The sequence below is a fragment of the Helobdella robusta genome (genome assembly GCF_000326865.2).
Source record: "Helobdella robusta unplaced genomic scaffold HELROscaffold_1, whole genome shotgun sequence".
In the NCBI taxonomy this organism is placed as follows: Eukaryota; Metazoa; Annelida; class Clitellata; order Rhynchobdellida; family Glossiphoniidae; genus Helobdella; species Helobdella robusta.
In genome coordinates this window covers 3,058,312-3,079,696 of record NW_008703570.1, presented here as the reverse complement: position 1 = coordinate 3,079,696, position 21,385 = coordinate 3,058,312, and the positions used below count along the sequence as shown (strand labels likewise).

At 31.6% G+C, this 21,385-nt stretch overlaps 4 protein-coding genes across 4 annotated transcripts; 2 read left to right on the top strand and 2 right to left on the bottom strand.

Moving 5' to 3' along the window:
* Positions 1–1,668: 1,668 nt before the first annotated feature.
* On the bottom strand, positions 1,669–5,291 carry HELRODRAFT_62194 (hypothetical protein; the record flags this gene model as incomplete). Its single annotated transcript, XM_009010668.1, has 6 exons — positions 1,669–1,837; positions 1,951–2,024; positions 2,380–2,449; positions 2,810–2,917; positions 3,035–3,105; positions 5,169–5,291. The coding sequence occupies 6 exons, from the start codon at positions 5,289–5,291 to the stop codon at positions 1,669–1,671; spliced, it is 615 nt and encodes a 204-aa protein (XP_009008916.1).
* Positions 5,292–7,210: 1,919 nt separating this feature from the next.
* Positions 7,211–7,906, bottom strand: HELRODRAFT_158659 (hypothetical protein; the record flags this gene model as incomplete). Its single annotated transcript, XM_009010667.1, has 1 exon — positions 7,211–7,906. The coding sequence occupies one exon, from the start codon at positions 7,904–7,906 to the stop codon at positions 7,211–7,213; it is 696 nt and encodes a 231-aa protein (XP_009008915.1).
* Positions 7,907–8,906: 1,000 nt separating this feature from the next.
* HELRODRAFT_62097 (hypothetical protein) lies at positions 8,907–10,058 on the top strand (the record flags this gene model as incomplete). Its single annotated transcript, XM_009010666.1, has 2 exons — positions 8,907–9,126; positions 9,805–10,058. The coding sequence occupies 2 exons, from the start codon at positions 8,907–8,909 to the stop codon at positions 10,056–10,058; spliced, it is 474 nt and encodes a 157-aa protein (XP_009008914.1).
* Positions 10,059–16,927: 6,869 nt separating this feature from the next.
* On the top strand, positions 16,928–17,819 carry HELRODRAFT_158657 (hypothetical protein; the record flags this gene model as incomplete). The annotated part of the gene is made up of 2 exons (XM_009010665.1): positions 16,928–17,305; positions 17,598–17,819. 2 exons carry the CDS (start codon positions 16,928–16,930, stop codon positions 17,817–17,819), a joined length of 600 nt encoding a protein of 199 aa, XP_009008913.1.
* Between the last annotated feature and the right edge of the window lie 3,566 nt (positions 17,820–21,385).

Genomic DNA, 21,385 nt, shown 5'->3' with positions numbered 1-21,385 from the left:
CATCAAAAAAGATGATTTTTTGACATGAAAGCCGTAGACATTTGTCCCGTTTACCTGTTGCTTAAACCGGCCTTGGCATCAGCAAGACAACTTTGAACATGTAGGCATTTAAATTATTTGGCGGCAGAGGCGAACCAAGAAACATTAGTACTGAAGCCTCCCCCAATCCACGCACATGACCTGGCTTGTTTATATTTAATATCCTGCAATGTTTTTCGTGTTTGCGTGGGTTTTTCAAAAATATATATTTTACGCCTACCAAAGCACGTGATCTGGATTGACCATGAAAGCCTATCGATTTCCCTTGGTTAAAATGCGTTTGAAGGTATAAGTTATTTTTAATCCCCACATCAAAAGGCAATGTTTTTAAACCCTGTTTTTGCACACACCAAAACAATAAAACGCGCCAGTACCAAGTAATAAACGATGCAGCTCTAAAAAAAACTTTCTAGTGCAGCACTTGATTTCAAAAACACGTTAGCAGCCACTCAATAACTTTGTGCCATTTAACCCATATTTTCAAACCGGTAGACTCAAAATTTGCCGCTGCAGGTCAGTGCCTTAATCAGACAGTGTACAAACTGATATCCAGGCGATAACAATGGATCAGTCTTGTTGTTGTTAACTCGTTGCCAGGTACCAATTAGTATGAAATGAGTTTTATCCTGATTCATTTTTATTCCATTTTGAGCCATCCACACATCAACAGCATTTAAACTTCGTAACTTGTCAAATAAATTATTCGACTCACAATTAGGCGTCGGCAATCACCTGAATGTTATCAGCACAGCCATAACTTTTTATGTTAAATACTTTTACTATATCTAAAACATCAGCTGTATACAGCATAAAAAGCGGGCCCAACAGACCCTTGTTGGAAACCAGGCAGGATATCAACAGCATTTAACAAACCTTATTACATTCTAGAAGACAAAGCTATTAGCATTTCACGTTTTGAAAATTTAGAATATTTTTAAATTTGTTATCGGTTGTAATTAGCCGTTTTCGGTTGAACGAACATTTTTAATAGTAGAAATATGGCATGTCCATGCTCGAACCTCCCAAAATTTCTCGATCCACACAATTCCTGAATTATTTTTACTATTTGAGGTTTAAAATAAGCTCTAAAATTTACATGAACTCTAGCAAATTTCAAAGAAACATATTTACACCAAACGTTGAAAAAAATAAAAAATTGTTTCTATTCATTATCAGATTCACTGTCTCGCGAATAGGATCTATTTTTGGCGCGTTTTTTTACTGGACTACTCTCCCTCGAAGAGCTTCTGTTTCTTTTGCTTGATTTGTTTCTAGATTCTTCTTCACTGCTATCATAACGCCTTGTATCATCACGGAGCTTTCTTTTTGTGCTATCACTTCCTTCTTCCGTGTGTTCGTTTCCTTTTCTCTCATCATCTTCACTTTCTTTTCTACTGCTTCCCCTGTCAGCGTTAGCACCGTAATCATTTCTAGTTCTCGATCTATTATCATCACTTTTTCTGCTGTAACTTCTTTTGCATCTTCTTTCATCGTCTCTGCTTTCACTTCTTTCATTTCTTCTGTTCCTTCGACCACTCAAACTGCGGTCTCTGCTTTCACTTCGGTCTGTAAATCTTCTCCTGCTCCTCGATCGACTTCTTGATCGACTGCATAAAAATCATTTTTAGTTTATTGTACTAAGGTTATTATCATTATCATCACTATACACAAAGACTTGGCTAACCTGGGAGCATTGTTGACATCTTCTATCAGTTTTATTTTTCTCCCATTGATTTCAGTACCATCCAACTTTTCTTTAGCTTTTTTCATATCAGCATATGACGCGAATTCAACAACACTATATTCGACAATAATGTATAACAGTTTACACAAAATTGAAAACAAACAAATAACAAAAAAATGTAAATTAATTTAATCACGATGGTAAATGTAATGACTCATTTCACCAACCCAACATTTTTCTCTCCCTTGTGAGCATCAGCAAAAGTTACATCACCAGCTTGCCTCATATAATCTTTAAGATCCTGAGGACCAGAATGAAAATTATAACAAGAACATCAAATACATCTACTAATATATAAGCCGGTAGCCTTAATGGAATGGTTAATGATTGAAATGTGTTTCACATCTGCAGGAATGAAACAGTAATCTGCTCTTAAATCAATCAATCATCTGCAACTTCTGAAAGAATGAACTGTCACTCTCATCTCCCACAGTGCATGTGCTATTCATATGATATCATCACCATCATCAGCAGCAGTGCTTAGACTAAGACATCAGCTTTTAATATTTATAACGCACAATGTAATATGATAAGGAATGTGAATTATTTCATGACCACATGCTTGTAGGTTAGAAATTAAAAATAAAAAATGTTACCTGCCAGCTGACTCTTGACGACAAGTTTTCAACTATCAATTTGTAACCTGTCCTAACAGGAGCACCGTACCTGCAGTAATTTGTTTGAGTTGATCTAGTTATTTTTTTTAAAATCTGATCACCTAAACTAAAGGATCCCAGTTTAGATGGTCATCCCAATACAAAATAAATCTTTTCTGGTATAGTTCAAACTAACACATTTATTTTAAGAGTTTATTCTAATTGTTAACACATTTATCATTACAATTCTTTAAATTTGAGACATTTTTTCTCAAATTCAGTTGATAAACAATGAAAGTACCAAAGCTGTACATTAAATTATAATTAAATAAATTGGGATGACAACTGCAAATTAATGCAAGCATTCAAGCAACTTGGAAAAAAATTGCACAAGCTTGTCTAAGCAACATAAGTACTGAAACACACTAACTTGTCTAGCCAGGTTGGCCTCGGTCCTCTTGGAAATCTCTGTGGTGGAGGTGCACTTCTGCCAAATGATGACCTTCTTGCAGGACCTTTAGCATGTTCAACTATGACCCTGAAATTGTCATCATTATTGTCATTAGTTTTAACACATGAATGCTGCAGCAAATTACAAAAAGAATTTTCCAATCTCATAGAGATGTAAACTAATACTTAAATATTGATTACTTACCTTTCACCTAACAATTCCTTTCCGTGTAATTCATATACAGCATCATCAGCATCCCTCTCATCTTCTAGGTCCTTCAGTTAAAAAATAAATTAAAATTTAGACAAAATATGAGAAATTATAAACGAGATCAGCGAAGTTATCATCAAAAGTGATCTGACTCGACACCTGGTGCATCATTAATTTTGAAAATTAACAGAGCAGAAAAAAGTAATGTGGTAATGTGATCAGTGAAGTTATCATCATAATTGATATGACCCGAAAGATGGTGCATCATTTCACAAATTTAAAAAGTTTATTTGTTCTTTGTATTACATAAAAAAATATTATTTAAAAAAACACTGAGAACATGGTGCCTACAGTAACAATGATGATATTAATAAAAATAATATTAATCTAATTTTTAAATTAATAGAGGCACATATAAATTGTAATTTTAATGTGATCAGTGAAGTTATCATCATAATTGATATGACCCGAAAGATGGTGCATCATTTCACAAATTTAAAGAATTTATTTGTTCTTTGTATTACATAATAATAATGTCATTGTTGTATAGCGCCATGGCAAGTGGCTGAGGCGCATTATCATTACGACAAGCACACGGTGCATAAATACATGTGAATCAACTCATCACACACTTTTGCATGTGATAGGCGGGGATCTTTTTACATTCGAACCAGGACACTGCATCAACAATGCCAGGCACCTTAGCCATTACACCATTGCGCCGACCATATAAAAATACTATTAAAAAACACTAAGAACATGGTGCCTACAGTAACAATGATGATATTAATAAAAATAATATTAATCTTTCAAATTAATAGAGGCACATATAAATTGTAATTTTAATGTGATCAGTGAAGTCAAAATTTATGAACAAACATCTTTACAATTTGTTTCAACAAACTAAATGACTAACTGATTTAAAATATATCAACAAATAAGAGACAAAACAAAACATACTACGATAATGTGATCAGTGAAGTTATCATCACAACTTTTATGACCCGAAAGATAGTGCATCATCTCACATCATGTTCAACTTTATAAAAAAAATTAACTCTAATGATCAATATAAACGACTAACAACTTTAAGCACATGAAATTCTAAACCTTGTATGAATGAAAACAAATGCATAATTTTAAATTTACACATCATAGCCGAGTTTTCGTATAAATTTTTTCATTTCTATTTTACTTTTGTTAAATTTTCTGGTTTTGGTCTTCATTTTGAAATGTATTGTAAAACAGTTTGTTCCACTTGTAATAACTTCAAACCTCAGTCATCAAGAAACATTCCATCCATTCATATTTCTACAAGTTGGTTTAGCTGTATTAGTTAAAATTTGTTAAAAATTTGCGTCTGAAACGTTGCATAACAATGGCTAATACAGCTACAACAGCATGTTCAGTAACAAATACAAAGGTTGGAAAACCATTTTACAAGATGAATCTAAAATCATTTCCACTAAAGACTAACAGAGACATTTTTTGTAAAACAATCGGTAAAACCTTAGCACTACACATGTTCACCTTTAAATTTACCCAATAATATACTATCTATAAATATAATGTAAATGGAAAACTTCATGTGATAATAAATTATATACATCTTTAATTTTTCAAATGCTGAAAAAGAAATTCAATTTTTTTCTCTTTTTTCAGACTATGCATAACCTACAGGCACAACCTATTACCAGAGGTCACAACATTTACTGCAGACCTAGTAATTTATGCTGTATAGTATACAAGTATACTATTGAATTGACTAAGTAAAAAAACATTTTGTAATATTTTACCTTTGACCTAGTAAATTTTCAACATATTTTCAATTTATGCAATATATTTACTGCTGATAATATAATAAAATAACATCCGGGTATTATTGTATTGATTTAATGCGGACCCAGTAAATCTTCCTATAATATATAAAATTTAATAAATTGAACACATCCAGCTCATGTAGCTGAAAAAATATGTAGCAGGATAAATAAAAATTAAAAGCTTGGCTTCTTTTTGGCAATACAAAAGTACTGTACGCGAAATATTAAGCATCACGATATAATATAAAATACTAAAATTGAATAACTTAAAATTTAAATAAGGAGAAAGTATTGAAAAACAAACCGACCACGAAGCCATAGCCATTTTTCAATGACATGAAGCGAATTCTGCCGAAACCCTTGAAAAATTTTTCAATGTCTCTTTCGCTGGTTCTACTGCTTATTCTTCCAATATAAATTCTGTTCGACATTTGGCCTTGTAATTCTAATAAATTTGCTAACAAAAAATGTATGAAACATGCGGCAAACTACATCAATGCACGACATCCAGCAACTAAATAGAGAAACAAACGGAATCGGAAATAGTTAAATAAAACAAAGACCATTAATTTACAGAGAACCCAAAAAACAGCAATTATTTTCAAACGTTTTTATTATGAACACACAATTTTTTAAATACTAAATAATTTCAATAAGATTTAAATGTTTGTAGTAATAAACAAATAATCTGTTCAAATTCGATTATCTAAAATTACCTATTTAAATTTTTTGATTTCCAAAAGAATTCGTTCGCCAGAAAAATATTTTCAAAACAATTTAATGTTAAATGCTGCTTTTTAGACAACATATGATTAAATTTAATTGTAATAATAAATTCAAGTAATTGACAATTAAAAATGCATTAAAAAACAATCAAAATTTAATTTTTAAAACACCCCGGTTTGTATACCGATAAAAACTGTATTTATAAATAACTGCAACGATTTCCAACCTGTGGTGTAAGAAAAGGAGAGAAGGTTAGACTCCCCTTTGCAAGGGACGAAAGAATCCATGGTGGTCTTCCAACCACATAAGGCAAACCGCCCTACTTCGGGCGGCCAAGTTTTTTTTTGATTCCCAATTTTTCGATTACTTATAAACAGGGTGTTGAATTTTTTCCATTAATGCCTATTTCTGTACTACAAGCCTATTTATTGCCTTGTTTGGAGTTATGCCTCCTTTTACTACCTAACCGGCCTTTAGACTTCCTTACATTTGGTCTATTCTTATTATATCATTTCAATAGCACTTCTTAATAAAATAAAATATCTCAACAGACACTATTTAGTTTTAATCAGGCTATTCAATAAATCAATCATAAAAAATCTTCCAGTTTCAACAACGCTCCTCGACGAACTTGAAAAGGTACGTTTTAAGATCAACCCTAAGAACTGTGATCACTGGCAAACCCAGGCAATTTTGCAGCACCAACAAATACACCAGACAATGCAATAATAATAATAATGTCAATTGTGCAGAGCCCTATGGATAGCTTTTTTATAAATAAATTTTTCTGTAGATTCCAAAAGATTTTAAAAAAGATTAAGATGAAAGCATCAAAGGTTGATGAATCTAGATCCAGAAAAAGAAAAACCGAAACGAGCAAAGTAGCAATACATATTTTGAGTAATAATGAGTTCAGCGATGTGTGCATACCACTGATTCAGTGGGATAGTTCAGTGGTGCGATCAAACAATCCTTAAAAAGTGGAAAATAATCATTCAAAAAATGAACATAGAGAAGATAAACATTTAACCATTACACAATTTTCAAGACGATGAGTATGTCAGTTAGTATGCTACCAAATATTCAAAAAATCTTTACATTGTGTGTTGAAGACAAAATTAACCCGCCATGAAATATCAAATTTTCTTAATCATTTAAATTTTTTTAAATTTACAAATGAGAAAAAAGCCTATTTTAAAATAGTATTTTAAATTTTAAAGTGAGTTCAAAGAGAATTTTATAGCATAAATTAAACTGCAGCTTTTGAACTTGTAAAAAACCAAGATGTCAATATTTTTTTACCACTTCATGATTATCTATGAATAAAATGAATGTGACACTAATGCCATAGTTTCTTCAGAGCCTAGCTTGTAACAGCAAGAATACAATCAATTGTGGGTCAAAACTTTTCTGAATAAAAGATATTATCTTCAACATTTTTAGTAAGTAAAAGTTAAGTTTATCAACTGGGCCCTTTTAAAAAAATTTAAAAAATCAAACAGATGCTTTTTTTTTAAATTCAAAGATCCCATAATTATATCAGTTATTTATTATTTATCCCATAATTATATCAGTTATTTATTAAAAAGGTATATCAAAGAGATTGTTACAATAAATAATTTATTTAATAGACAGGTAAACCAAACAATTCTGGCTTGAAATCATTTAACGAATTTAACTGAAAGATTGAACCCTGCTTAATATCTATTTTATCAGCCGGTGTTATAGCAAGATCAGGAATCCAAACAACGTTCATATTAGCTGCAACTCCTGCTTGAACTCCATTAATGGCATCTTCAAAAATCAACACATTTTCTGGATTTTTAGGAGGTTTAACAAACATTTTTGCAGCTTTTATATAAATGTCTGGTGCTGGCTTCCCATACAATAAATCAGGGTCTGATCCTAACACAACATGGCTAAAGTACTTATTGAAAAAGTTTTTATGTTTAGAGGTTTTAGTGTCAAAGGATTCTTGACAAGATCCTGTTGCGATGGCCATTGGGATGTTGTTTTTGTGCAGGTGTTCAACAATTCTCTCGACACCAGGAATAAGCTTGACATTTGGAAAGTACTCTTTTTGCAAGCATGCCATTTTTTGAATATACTCATCTGTTGTTATTGGAATTTCTAATTCTTTGATGAAAATCTGCGCAGCTTCCACATTGCTCCGACCCATCTGTTTCAATTTGATGTTAATTGTAAAAGTTTTTCTGAATTCAGAAGCAAATGATTGCAGCATTTCCGTGTACAAGTGTTCGGTGTCCAAAAGAACACCGTCAACGTCAAAAATTACGTGAGTTATGTTCAAGCCGGACATTTCTACCGGGAAAGAGCGATAATGCAAAAAAACAACGTCTACATTATTTTGGCTCGTAGCATAAATTAAAACAAATTGAAATAAATAAATTGAATTAAATAAATTAAAAATTGTAATTTATGATAAAAATTTATTGCCAAATACTATTACGATAAATTGAAAAATAAAAAGCAGTAATTCGGACATTGAACACCTCACCCAACAGATTTGATTGTTGGGCTGATGCGTGGAGTCGGTGGCTGTAGGTTACAGTTGAATGAATTTCTTCAATAAATTATTCATTAATCGGTAGTAAATGCATAAGTTTGAATGCCTTGCTGGCTTGAGCAATGCTATTTTTTAATTTTCAATAAGAAGAGCGATATGAACACTTTTATTAAATAAGAATAAGTTTATTGATATATCGAGGTACCTTTATTTATGTTGACAACATAACGTTTTTCTAACGTTTTGGTATTTTTAGAATTTATACTGAAGTTTGTTGCTTGCTAAATAAATTCATTCTTGCGACTTGCGGTCTCAAAATGTTGGAGTAAATTTCAGAGAATGCACAAACTGTGTCAACTTCTATAATTGTTTAAAACCATTACAAAATTTAAAAATGAAGTTTGATGAACTGATTCAAAAAACTATTACGGACTTGTGTTATGCAAATTTGTCCAAGACAAGTCATGTTACAATAGATGGAATTATTTGTGTTTCTCAGCAAAACAACGTTAAGCCGTTCGTCATTAAATTTCAGAAGAATTTGCAATCAGAGGATAAAAACGATCCGAAAGACTTTTATTCAGACCGAACTGGCATAATTTTAAAATGTCATCGATCAGCTGAACCTGAACAAATTTGTTTGAATACTCTCTCAGATCTATCACTACGATGCTATGAGAATTCAAATTCATCAATTGCACGTATGGATAAAAATACAATTGACGGTTCCACTGATGAAGATTTTTGTAAAAATTTGAAACATACTTGCGTTGAAAATGCTGATAATGGTAGCATGGTTCTTAATGATAATTTGGAAAAACGCAGTGATCAAACATATAGTTTATACTCGTGCAAAATTTGCTTCAAATCATTTATGTCTAAATCTAACTTGGATAGACATTTGCGATTGCATACTGGCTTTAAACCTTACCATTGTTCAAAATGCAATAAATCGTTCACTCGCAAAGATCACTTGACATCTCATCAATCAAACCATTTTTCTAATTTTGAAAGTAACATATTTTTAGGCAAAAGTTTAGATGACTTTAGTTGTATAACTGAGTTTTGTGAAAATAATTCGCATGAAAAAATGAAAAATTTCAGGATTAACAATGATAGAAAGAAATCAGAATTTTTTGAAAAAGAAGTGGCTTACAGCCAACAAGCATTTGAACTAAAGAAAAATAATGCCGTCAAAATTGATCAGTTTTGCGAGCCATTAAAGAAAAAGTTGTTCAACAATGGCATCACTCCATGTAATATAAAGGTAAAATCATCAAAAATCATTCATAAATCTGGTAGTTCAAAGGAAAGTTTTTTAAATGATATTAAAGAACGCAACCAACCATCATCAACAGAACTCTTGATACCTATCTACCAACATATTATATCTGGTTTTAAAAATTTTAAAGGCAAAATGCTGGAAGAGGGTAAAAACAAAACCTATACACATGCACGCCAATCACTCAACCTCGCCATCCAAAATTATGTTGATTCAAAAATATCGAAACATAAGAAGCCTATTGTAAAATATTATGGCAAGAGCTATGACGGTTTAATCGACAGTGCTAATATTGTTTTTAATAACTCTAAAATAAAAAAAACTTTGACGGATTCAATAACGCAGAAAAATAAGATTGATATGTCAAAAACTTTACCACAAACTCATTTCAAATTCAACGTTCACACAGAAACCAAGATATGTAGTGTTTGTTTCCAAAACTTTTTAAATTTTCAAGAACTGGAAAACCACTGCATATCGTTCCATAAACGCAATGCCTGTATGCATTGCAACAAAACATTTGCTCAGAGAGCAAACAGGGACCGACACCTCTGTCTCCACACAGGCGCCAAACATCACAGGTGTCACGAATGTGGCGAAAGATTTGCTCGCAGTGATAAATTGAAAATACACAAACGAAAGTTTCACCAAGTGGGTTTTTGAATTTTTCAACGCTGCAAAATATTATTTATGATAAAGGAATCAATAGTAATAAATTTCTTCAAAATGATAATGATTCAAATTAAAATGAAATGCGAATGTTGAGTTGTTGTTATTAAGAACAAATGAATTTGATTGTATTTCACTGTATCGCTGATTTACATATAGCCCTTCTTGTGAGCCATCCTATGAAGTGCTGTCTAGACTCCAGGTTGTTGAATAAGTTGTGTTTAAGACGCTTCTTAATTTCATCACAACTAATCTTGATGTTACTCATCAGTTCGACGGGTAGGTCGTTCCACATTTTGGCTGAGGATACAGAAAACCTTCTTTTTTCAAAATGAGTTATTTGAATAGCGGTAGTACGCAGTGACGGATCAAGTCAAACGGAGGCCCTAAGCGGAAAAAAAATTTGCGGCCCCCAAACCTAGCTTGTAGAAGCTTTGAAATTTTGAATTATTTCAAACTTTCAACAATTTAGGTGATCAATAATACGTAGTTTATAAATCCTTAAACTTAAAACCACTTTAACGCCAGATATTTTTCATTTTTAATATACTTTGTCGATAGAATTGTCACAAACATATTAGGTGCAACTAATTTAAAAATAGTTAGAACTAAATTATTCAAATTAAATGTTATATATATATATATATATATATATATATATATATATATATATATATATATATATATATATATTACTAAGAGAAAACTTAATATAGCGTTCGTTATAGCAGTTTTCACAAACGCTATCAAATTATAATGATATCTAATATATTAATAACAAAATAGCAAGAATGAAAAGATATGAACTATTTTAATAATTTGAATGTCGTCTGCATATGCATGGCTTTTAAAATCATAGGAATCAATTATCTTCAGCACATCAGATGTATAAAGCAGAAACAATAAAGGACCCAAAACAGATCCCTGCGGCACACTAGAGCGAACCACAATGACAGTTTTCTTGAGTAAAGAATCAGAAGTTTGATCATGACCAGAACTGGTCACGATCAAATAGCACTGTCAAACAAAATAAAGGATAAGGATTCATACATCTATTATAATTCTGAACGTGATGTATTAAATGAAAAATTTATATTACATAAAGATGAAAAATGATTATTGAAAAGATTACATACACACTGATGAATCATCAATAATAATAATATCATCAAACTTTTAGAGCAATTTAAATTTGATCGGACTACTTCAATCCCAGACATGATTTCAACAAATTAAATGTTTGCAGTTTTTAATGCTTAATAAATTACAACAGCAACCATATCAACAACAACATCAACAACAACAATATGAACAATAGTAATGATGATAGTGATGATAACATAAATAGTATTAATAACGACAATAGCGTTAATAATAGTAATGACAATCAATACAACAATAATAATGACTAGAATTATTAACATTCAATTAAAAAAAAACAAAAATTGAATAATTGCGCACCAGAGTATTTGAAGAACAAATGTCAGTCGTAAGCATCATCTTCCCCAGTCTGCGTTCGGACACGATTTAAACTATCTGTCGGTGCTGTTGGCTCAAACGAAACTTGGAGCTAGAAGCTTTGCCGTGTTTGGTCCTAGAGTCTGGAACGGTCTTCCCAAAGACCTGCGAGACCCTGCTCTGGGTGTTGAGAAATTTAAGAAGATGTTGAAAACATGTTTATTTTCGCTGTAGTGTCAATCATTGATGTTTATTTTTTACTGATCTAATGTTTATTTAATGTTTGATTTATTTGTTTGATGAACGTTTGTCTTCGACTATTTTGTATATTATTTTATTTGTAAGCGCTTTTGAAAAACTATTTAATTAGCGCCATATAAATATTCGTGTATATATATATATATATATATATATATATCTGAATTTATGAAACTATAGCACTGACGATGATAATCAATTAATGGCTATATGCTAAAAAATTTCCCAGCACTCGTTTAATGTGTTAATAAGAGAAAGAAAACATTATAACAAAGTATCGGGAATGGGTCGAGCAGAAGATAAATTGTATATACTTTGCATTTTGGGTGGAAGACACTACTTTTCTTATTAAGAGTTCAATTCGTATTTAAAATAATGTTAATGTTCTGTAAATCATTTTTGCTTTTGTAAATTAACTTGATTAGGTAAATTTTTTATTTTTGAAATGATATATTCCAGCATAACCACGATCAAGAAAAAAATCAAGCTGAAGCTCTAAACAATTCGCCATCTTGCATCAACGAAACAAACGAACGGGACAACAATTTTTCAGATTATTCTTCGAATATTCCATTCTTGACCGTGTACGAACACGACTCATCAAATTCTGTACTTTCCAACAACTAACGAAGATAATGCTTGCGAAAACATCTCATAACATTTATTTTGTCAACATAATTAAACGCAAAAATTAATTTCAACAAATGTGCTTTACTGCTGATCTGTGATAATTTAACGATTTTTTATATTTTAACTTAATTTAAATGTTTATTTATTGAAAGATTGTTAATATATTATAAACCTTCTTCACTTGTAAATATTTATCCCTACGAGTCATAAATATTTATCCCTACGAGCTGTATATCAGTATTAGTATTTATTTATACCTTTTAAGTTGTTATCCCAAAAGGGCACTTAAAAATGAATATATATATATATATATATATATATATATATATATATATATATATATATATATACATATATCATATATATATATATATACATATATATTGTCGGAGATTTTAATGATGAGAATTTCCAAATGATGACAAAGCCCCACGTTGGGCGCTAATTGTCGGAAATTTATAACTGAAAACAATTAAAACAACTGGTGGTGTGAGGTAGGTAATCTCCTCCTCTATCTTTCTCAGGGAATTTTTTTTTATGGTCCGACAATAATTTTTGTGTATATTTTTATCGTGAGTTCGACCAGTCCTGTGTGGCACTGGGCTTTTTCGAATTATATGATTTTACTGAGTAACACACGAACGCGTAAAGAAAAATATTCGATAACAATTTTATTAATTGACGGAAGTAAATGAAAAAGAATTGAACTAATGAACTCAATAATAATGTAAAATGTCAATGAACAAACTGGAATACAGGAATTAGAACTTCTTCTCGTTGGGTCTTCGACTTGGGATATGTTTCTTGCCGTTTAATCGTACAACCTCGACGTGTGTATCCGATGGTGATGTCGATACAACTCATTTTAGCATCATCAGCATACAAATACATTTGAACAGAACTATCTTTCACAATATCAAACATGTCATTCACATACTCAATAAACAAAGCCGGACCTAACACACTTCCTTGAGGCACTCCACTACTAACTTCAAACCTTTTAGACAAACAATTATTCACTCTCACACTAGAAGTTCTACCAAAGAAACACTCCTTAATCCATTCAACCAAACAATCATTCACACCATAACCACCAACTTATTAATCAATAACACATGTGACACTCTATCAAAAGCTTTAGTAAAGTCTGTGTAAACAACGTCAACATCCAAACAATTATCAACTGCACCAGTCCAACAATCCATCAATTTCAACAACTGGAGAGTTGTTGATTTCCCCTTTACAAAACCCTATTGCCTATAATCTAGTAAATTGTTTTTATAAATGCAACTCAATAGATGATCTTTAATAATGGACTCAAAAGTTTGCAACAACCACAGCTTAGAGCAACTGGTCTATAATTCTCAACCAAACGTCTATCCCTTTTTTAAAAATAGGAACAATAATGCTGTGTTTCCAATATTCCGGAATTTTTCCACTACCTAAAGACAAATTAAATAATTTGCACAAATAATCAGAAACTGAATGTTTACATTCTTTCAAAACAGTTGGGAATAAGTTATCGGGTCCTGCTGATTTATATTTATTCAACCCATCAACTTTTCTTTCAACTTCACCTTTCAACAATCAAGTTATCCATCATAGCATGATTATTGTATTCTGTTAAATTTATTTTTTGTTGATTATGCAAACTGCTATCCTGAACATAAACATTTTTGAAAAAGTAAGCAAAATTCTTAGCTTTACAATGGTCATCCATTATAATGGTCTTCTTATCATCAATTAAATCATCCAAAGTAATTTTATTTTTTCTTGATTTGTTAATCTGTTGCCAGAAAACCTTTGGATTTGATTTAACCAACTTAGCTAAACGTAGTGTATCTTGCTCTCTTAATTTTACAACAGTTCTTTTAATTTGATTTCTCAAATGCTTGTACTCAGTTAAAATTTGCTTATTCCTATGTTTTATAAAATTCTTCTATAATTTGTTCCTATTTCTGATCAGATTTAAAACATCCCTTGGTAACTTAATTTGATTACTATTCTTAAAAAATCTCAAGTTAACAATTGGAATAAACCTATTTGTTGCCTCATTAATCACATTCAAAAAATAACACCATAATTCACTAACATCATTATCATTCTTAACAACAACAGTCATACATTTTTTAACATCCAATTCAGACAGCAAGTAATCATTTATCAATTTGTAATTACCTCTAATAAAATCAAGCCTGTTTTTTAAGCCACACCTGAAATCATACAAATTTACACCCATTACCAAATTCAAACCACAATGATCACCCTTACCAAATGGAGAACTATATGATAAACTTTTCATTAAATTTCTATCCTCTACAAACAACAAATCTAACAAAGAGCTTTTGTGCAACCCACGACACCTTGTAGGCATGTCCACCATCTGAAAACGAAAATAATCCATAATTAAATTAAAAATCTTGTCTAAAATGGACTTGCTTGAACCAATAATTAAACAATACTTACAATCAATGGTTGGAAAGTTGAAGTCTCCCACTCACTGCCCAACAGTGTTTTTGTATCTGAACCAAAATTAGTTGTTTCTTATGTATTTCCACCTGCTGAATCCGAAAATGACATTAAAAATTACATATTAGCTCTAGTTCAAGAGATAAAAGCAAAACTCTATCCTCAAGAGTATAAATTGTTTTTTTTGGAAATTTTTGTTATTTTTTTTTTATTTTGCCTCTTGGCTATCTATAATGTCTTATTTATGAAGGCACAAATAAAATAGAAGAAAGAAAAGAAAGCCAGCCTTCCACATCAAATGATTCTGATTTAGTGTCAACAGTTGATGCACCACACAGATTGAGTCAAGCAGAATTAAGTGACCTCGTTCGAGATCTTGACTTGTCACAGGAAAAAGCAGAACTTCTAGGGTCTATATTAAAATAGTGGAATCTTTTCCAACCTGATGTCAAAGTTTCCTACTTCAGGAAACGGCTACAAAATCTTTTTCGTTTTTTTTAGAAGAAAAATAACCTTGTCGTTTGCGTTGATATCTGTGGCTTAATGTATTGTCTCAATTCGAACTATGATCCAACTGAATGGAGATTATTCATAGATTCATCAAAGCTAAGCTTGAAAGCTGTATTACTGCACAATGGAAATCATTTTCTATGAGTTCCTATTGGCCATGCAGCTCACATGAAAGAAACTTACCTAAATATGAAAACTCTTCTTAACTGAATCAATTACAACGAACACAAATGGAAAATTTGTGGTGACCTGAAAACTTTTAGGAATGCAATTAGGCTATACCAAATACTGCTGTTTCTTGTGTATGTGGGACATAAGAGACAAAATTTCACATTACACAAAAAAGGACTGGCCTGCAAGAAATCTCAACAAAAATGAAAAAAATGTTGTTGCTGAACCACTCGTAGATCTAAAAGATGGACTTCTTCCATCCTTACACATTAAGCTGGGTTTAATGAAAAATTTTGTATAAGGTATGAACAAAGAAGGATAGGCTTTTAAGTATTTAAAAAACAAATTTCCAAAACTAAGTGATGCAAAAGTTAAAGAGGGTATTTTTGTTGGACCTAAGATACGTGAACTAGTGAAATTCCTGCATTTGATAAATTTTCGTTTGCATTTTCGTTTTTCTCACCCTAAAATTTGTATAATTTGACTAAAAAAGTTAAGTATACAAAAAAAAATATTTTTTTTGTAGCCCAATGTTATTTTTACACCACCAATTGCGGTGAAAGCCTGCAAAAGATTAAATTGAATTAGGACTTCTATAAATGACAAGAATGTGAAAATAGTTAAAAAAATTATAATATATATATTGATGACTGCTCCATCTCTCTTGAGAATTAGAAAATAAAAGGAATGTAGTTCAAGACTTGTCCAATCAACTAACTGAATTGTTGAAACAATGGGATCACTGTGATGTTGATTGCAATGTCAAGAATGAACTAAACCTATGCCGGAAAGAATTTATAAATGCATATATGCAGCATGAATTCGGAAAATAAGTTTATTTTGAATTTTAATAAACTAAACGTTCACCAAAAAACTTTAGTGAGAAAAATCGAAAAAACGAACCACAAACATATTAACGCCAAACATTCGGTAGAATTTATAGAATATATACATATACGAATAATGTTGAATGTTGCGGCTGTGTCTAAATTTTCTCCGTGTATTATATTATATAAATATTGTGTATTTTTTACTGATAACAGTTGAATTTGGATTATTATAATAGAGTAAATTGAGGAGAGTATTTTCGTTTTTTTATTTTTTCGAAATAATATAATTTAGTATTTTTAATTGAATTTAATAATAATATTTAGTTTAATAGTTGAATTAGATATTTTTTTTTTTTTTGTTAATTTTCTGTTAACACTCCCTCAGTAATTTAATCTGTTGAATTTGTTGTTTGAGCTTTGTTTGCAGACATTTATCGTACAACATTAACATTCGCATTTCACTAACCTACTACAGTACAACTTATATTGTTATTATTATATCACAGAACGTTGTTTATTTTTGGTTTTTCTGCAGTAATGACGAACGAAAATTGTTGTAAATGTGATAGTGTTGTTGAAGATGGAATTTGCTGCCCATCCTGCCAAAGTTTCGTACATCCGAAATGTGCTGGTTTCACCAAGGACTCGCTGTCATTATATAAAAAAATGAAAAACTTAAGGTGGTATTGTGACAACTGCCTGAGCTATGTCGATGATGTTAAAGGGATTTCCAAGTTGATAAATGATAAACATGTGGCATTAGATATGGAATTGAAGAAGATTTCTGAATCTGGGGACATTTTAAGGAATGACATAGAGCAGTTGAGGATCGCAGTCGATAATAGTAAAGGAAAATTGGATCAGGTTGCTAGTGTTGATTCATTGAAAAGTGAAATTAATGCTAAGTGGTCTGAGGTTGTTAAAAAAAAATTGTGATGCTGTATGTAGTGAAGTTAGATCGATACAAAAAACACTTAATGTTGTAAATGAAAATAAAGAACGTGAAAACAATATCATCATTTTTAATCTTGCTGAAAGTGAAAATAGTGTGAAAGATAAAGAAATTGTGATGAAAATCTTTCAATCGCTGACTGAGGAGTCAATTAAAAGCAGCGACGTTGTTAAAATTTTTAGACAGGGCAAAAAAGAGGAGCAAATTACCTCTCCACGCCCGATAATTGTTAAATTTAACAACACGTCATCAAAGGTACTTGTGATGAATAAACTGTTTAAAATTAAATTGCTTGACGATAAATTGAAAAGTATTAGAATAAGTCATGATATGACCCGTGAACAACGAACTGATTATCGTAAACTGGTTGATGAGGCTAAAAGTAAAGAGGCTGATGATGGGGAAGATTTTTTATACCGCGTCAGGGGTCCGGTGGGTCGCTGGAAGATTGTGAGGTTTCTCAAAAAAGGAAAATAAAAACTCTGTGTTTTGGTTTGCTTAACATAAGATCAATGTCAAAGTTTAATTTTGTCTATGAACTATTGGATGATAGTTTGGACATTTTTGTATTAAATGAAACTTGGCATGGTTCGTCTAATAATGTTTGTCTTAAACTTGCTATGCCACCTGGTTTTACATACGTTGATTTTTTGCGACCTTCAGATCCCCTGCATGGTGGAGTTATTGTATATTTCAGAGATTATTTTAGGTTTAAAAGAATTGATCTGCCACAATTGAAGACATTTGAAGCAGTAGCTATTAAGTTTTTCATCAATCGTACTGTAATTATTTTGTTGGCATTATACAGACCAGGATCATCTGCTGTATCAGCATTGTTTTTTCATGAATTGATCTGTGTTCTGGATGAAATATCAATCCTTGCGGATTATTTGCTGCTTTCTGGTGATTTTAATATTCACATGGAAAATTTGAATAGTTCTACAACTGTTAGATTATTGGAAGTATTTAACTCATATCAGGTTACAAATAGAATAAATCAGCCAACTCATAATTTGGGTGGTACGTTAGACTTGGTAGTGTCTTCCGACGATTTTCCTGCTATTGAATGTATTGTTAATCCATGTGATATATACTCAGATCACAGTTTCATCAAATCGGTTTTTCCAGTGATATTGAAGCAGCCTGTTTTTCGCCTAAAACGGGTTCGTTCTTGGGGTCGGATGGATGAAAAATTATTTTCATCATTAGTTTTGGGTTCTCATATCAGTGGTCCATTTGATTACAATGATGCGGGCTTGATGCTGGTGATGTTTACTGAGGAAATGAAATCTATCATAGATAAGGTAGCTCCACTGCATTTGGTGAAATCGAGACATGTCCCATCAGCGCCATGGTTTGATGATGAATGTAGAAAATTAAAAAGACTTTGCCGTAAATTGGAGAGACAGTATAAAGTTAATAAAACATTATCTAATAGAGATGCTTGGAAAACTGCTCTTATTAATAAAAGTGTTCTATTTAATGTTAATAAAAATAACTACTGGAAAAAGTTGGTGGAAAATAATAAAGGTCAACCAAAAAAATTATGGACTATTGTAAACAAATTACTTTGTAGAGCAACCTCACTAGATTCATCAAAGTCATCATCCTGTCAGCATTGTTCTACTGATTTTGCAGAATATTTCAAAAATAAGATTGGAAAAGTTATAAAAGATACGGATGCATTTTATATGCCATTGCAGTCTTTTCACAAACTTTATGATGGACAATTGTTCAACAATTTCTCGCTTTGTTCAAGTGATGATATCAAAAAGATCGTTTTGGAATCACCAACAAAATCATGTCTGTTGGATTGTTTACCTACCAGATTGATGAAGGCACACTTAGATTTGTTCTTGCCATTTCTAACCTTTTTTATTAATTTAAGCTTGAAAACTGGTGTTTTTCCGTCTGCATGTAAGCATGCTTTGGTTACACCAATATTGAAAAAACAGTCTCTCGATAAAGATGAAATAAATAATTATCGTCCGGTGTCAAACTTAACGTTTATTTCAAAGTTAATTGAACGAGTAGTTGCAATGCAGTTTGTTCGACATTTGAATGAGCATAATTTACTACCATCATTGCAATCTAGTTATCGGAGATTTCATTCAACAGAGACAGCACTTATTGATGTCACATCTTCATTGTTTGAATCGATGGAATCACATCACTTCACATTAACAATGAATTGTCTACAACTGAAACTATAAGATTTGGTGTGCCACAAGGATCTGTCCTTGGCCCCATTTTGTTTCTAGTTTACACAGCTGATGTTTTCAACATAATCAAGAATCATAATTTTAAGTGCCATGGTTATGCGGATGACATTCAGATTATTGCTACTAGTCATGTTACATCGTTTCCAGTCATGATTGATAAATTAGCACTATGCCTTGGTGAAGTTGATCATTGGATGAAAACGCATCGCCTTAAATTAAATACCTGTAAAACTCAGCTTATGAAGGTTGGAACGTGGCAGCAATTGTCAAAATTACAAATTGGATCAATTAATATTTGTGGTGATTCAATCGATTTTTGTGCATCTGTGCGCAATCTGGGAGTAGTTTTTGATAGTAGTCTATTGATGAAGGACCATGTTAAATCACTTACAAGTGAATGCTATCATCATATGCGTGGATTTAGAATTGTCCGGAAGTCGTTAAGTAGACACATATTACAAAGTCTGGTGCATGCATTCGTACATTCAAGGATGGATTACTGTAATGTTTTGCTCTACGGCACTGCAAATAATGTGATTAGTCAGCTTCAGTCAATACAAAATCGAGCAGCAAAGATTGTAACAGGTGCATCAAAGTTTGAACATGTGACCCCAATTTTGAGTGAATTGCATTGGTTAACTGTTGAAAAAAAAATTTTCAGAATTGCTGTGATGGTTTATAAATGCAGAAATGGCCTGGCTCCCAAATACCTTCAAGATAAAGTTGTTCAGAGGGATATTCCTATGCATCGACTTGGACTGCGTTCAGATTGTTCAGATTTGTTAAAAGTTCCTTTTGCTAAATTGAAGATTGGATCACGTAATTTTTCTATTGTAGGACCGACGATCTGGAATAGTCTGCCACAGTACTTACGTGATCCGGGTGTCTCCCTTGGAAAGTTTCGAAAAGAATTGAAAGCTTATTTATTTTCTCTGAGCAAATGATACTTTTAGTTAATGGCGTTTTTGAGAAGATTGAAAAAGCGCCTATTAAACATTCATAATAATAATAATAATAATATATATATTAAAATAAGACTGTCAGAAATGCAATTATTGATGAAAATCACAGCATGTTCGGCGTTAGTTAACTTCCAATTTATAATTTATATATACTGTGTCTCTACTCTACTTTGTTACATATATATATATATATATATATATATATATATATATATATATATATGTGTGTGTGTATATGTGTGTGTGCATGAATTAAAACTGTCAGAAATGCAATTATTGATGAAAATCACTGCATACTCTTCATTAATTAGCTTCCTGTTTAATTTTTCTAACCGTTGATCGTAAATCTTTCTCAGGTTTCGACTTGAAGATTTTCAAAACTTTTCTCATGCCACTGCTTCAATCATCGATTAGAAGGCATGGTAGTCTGGTGGTTAAAATCGCCTGGTGCTGTTTTGCTGTAACCGGGTTCGAATAAGACAAAAAAAATCTTACCTATCACATGCTTCGTGTGGCGCGTCGTTTAGCACGTAGTCATATACGATGTTTGTGAGTGTTGTTGAATCTTCTGAACCTTGGAAGTGAAAAATTGATTGACATTTAACTTTTTTTAACCTTTATTTTTTTTCCTTACAAAAATTACTTAAGAGAAAGAGCAGCAACGACGTCGTGCACATGTATATTTATAACTGCTGCTCAAATGAAATGATAATGAGATCCGCAAAACTAAAAAAGAAAAACCTTAAGGAGCCCAACACTTTTTTTGCTACAATTTCAATCACTTGCTCCTTATATATATATATCGTAGAATATAATATGGAGCATCAGCAACTGAATGACCTGTTTAATAATATATGCA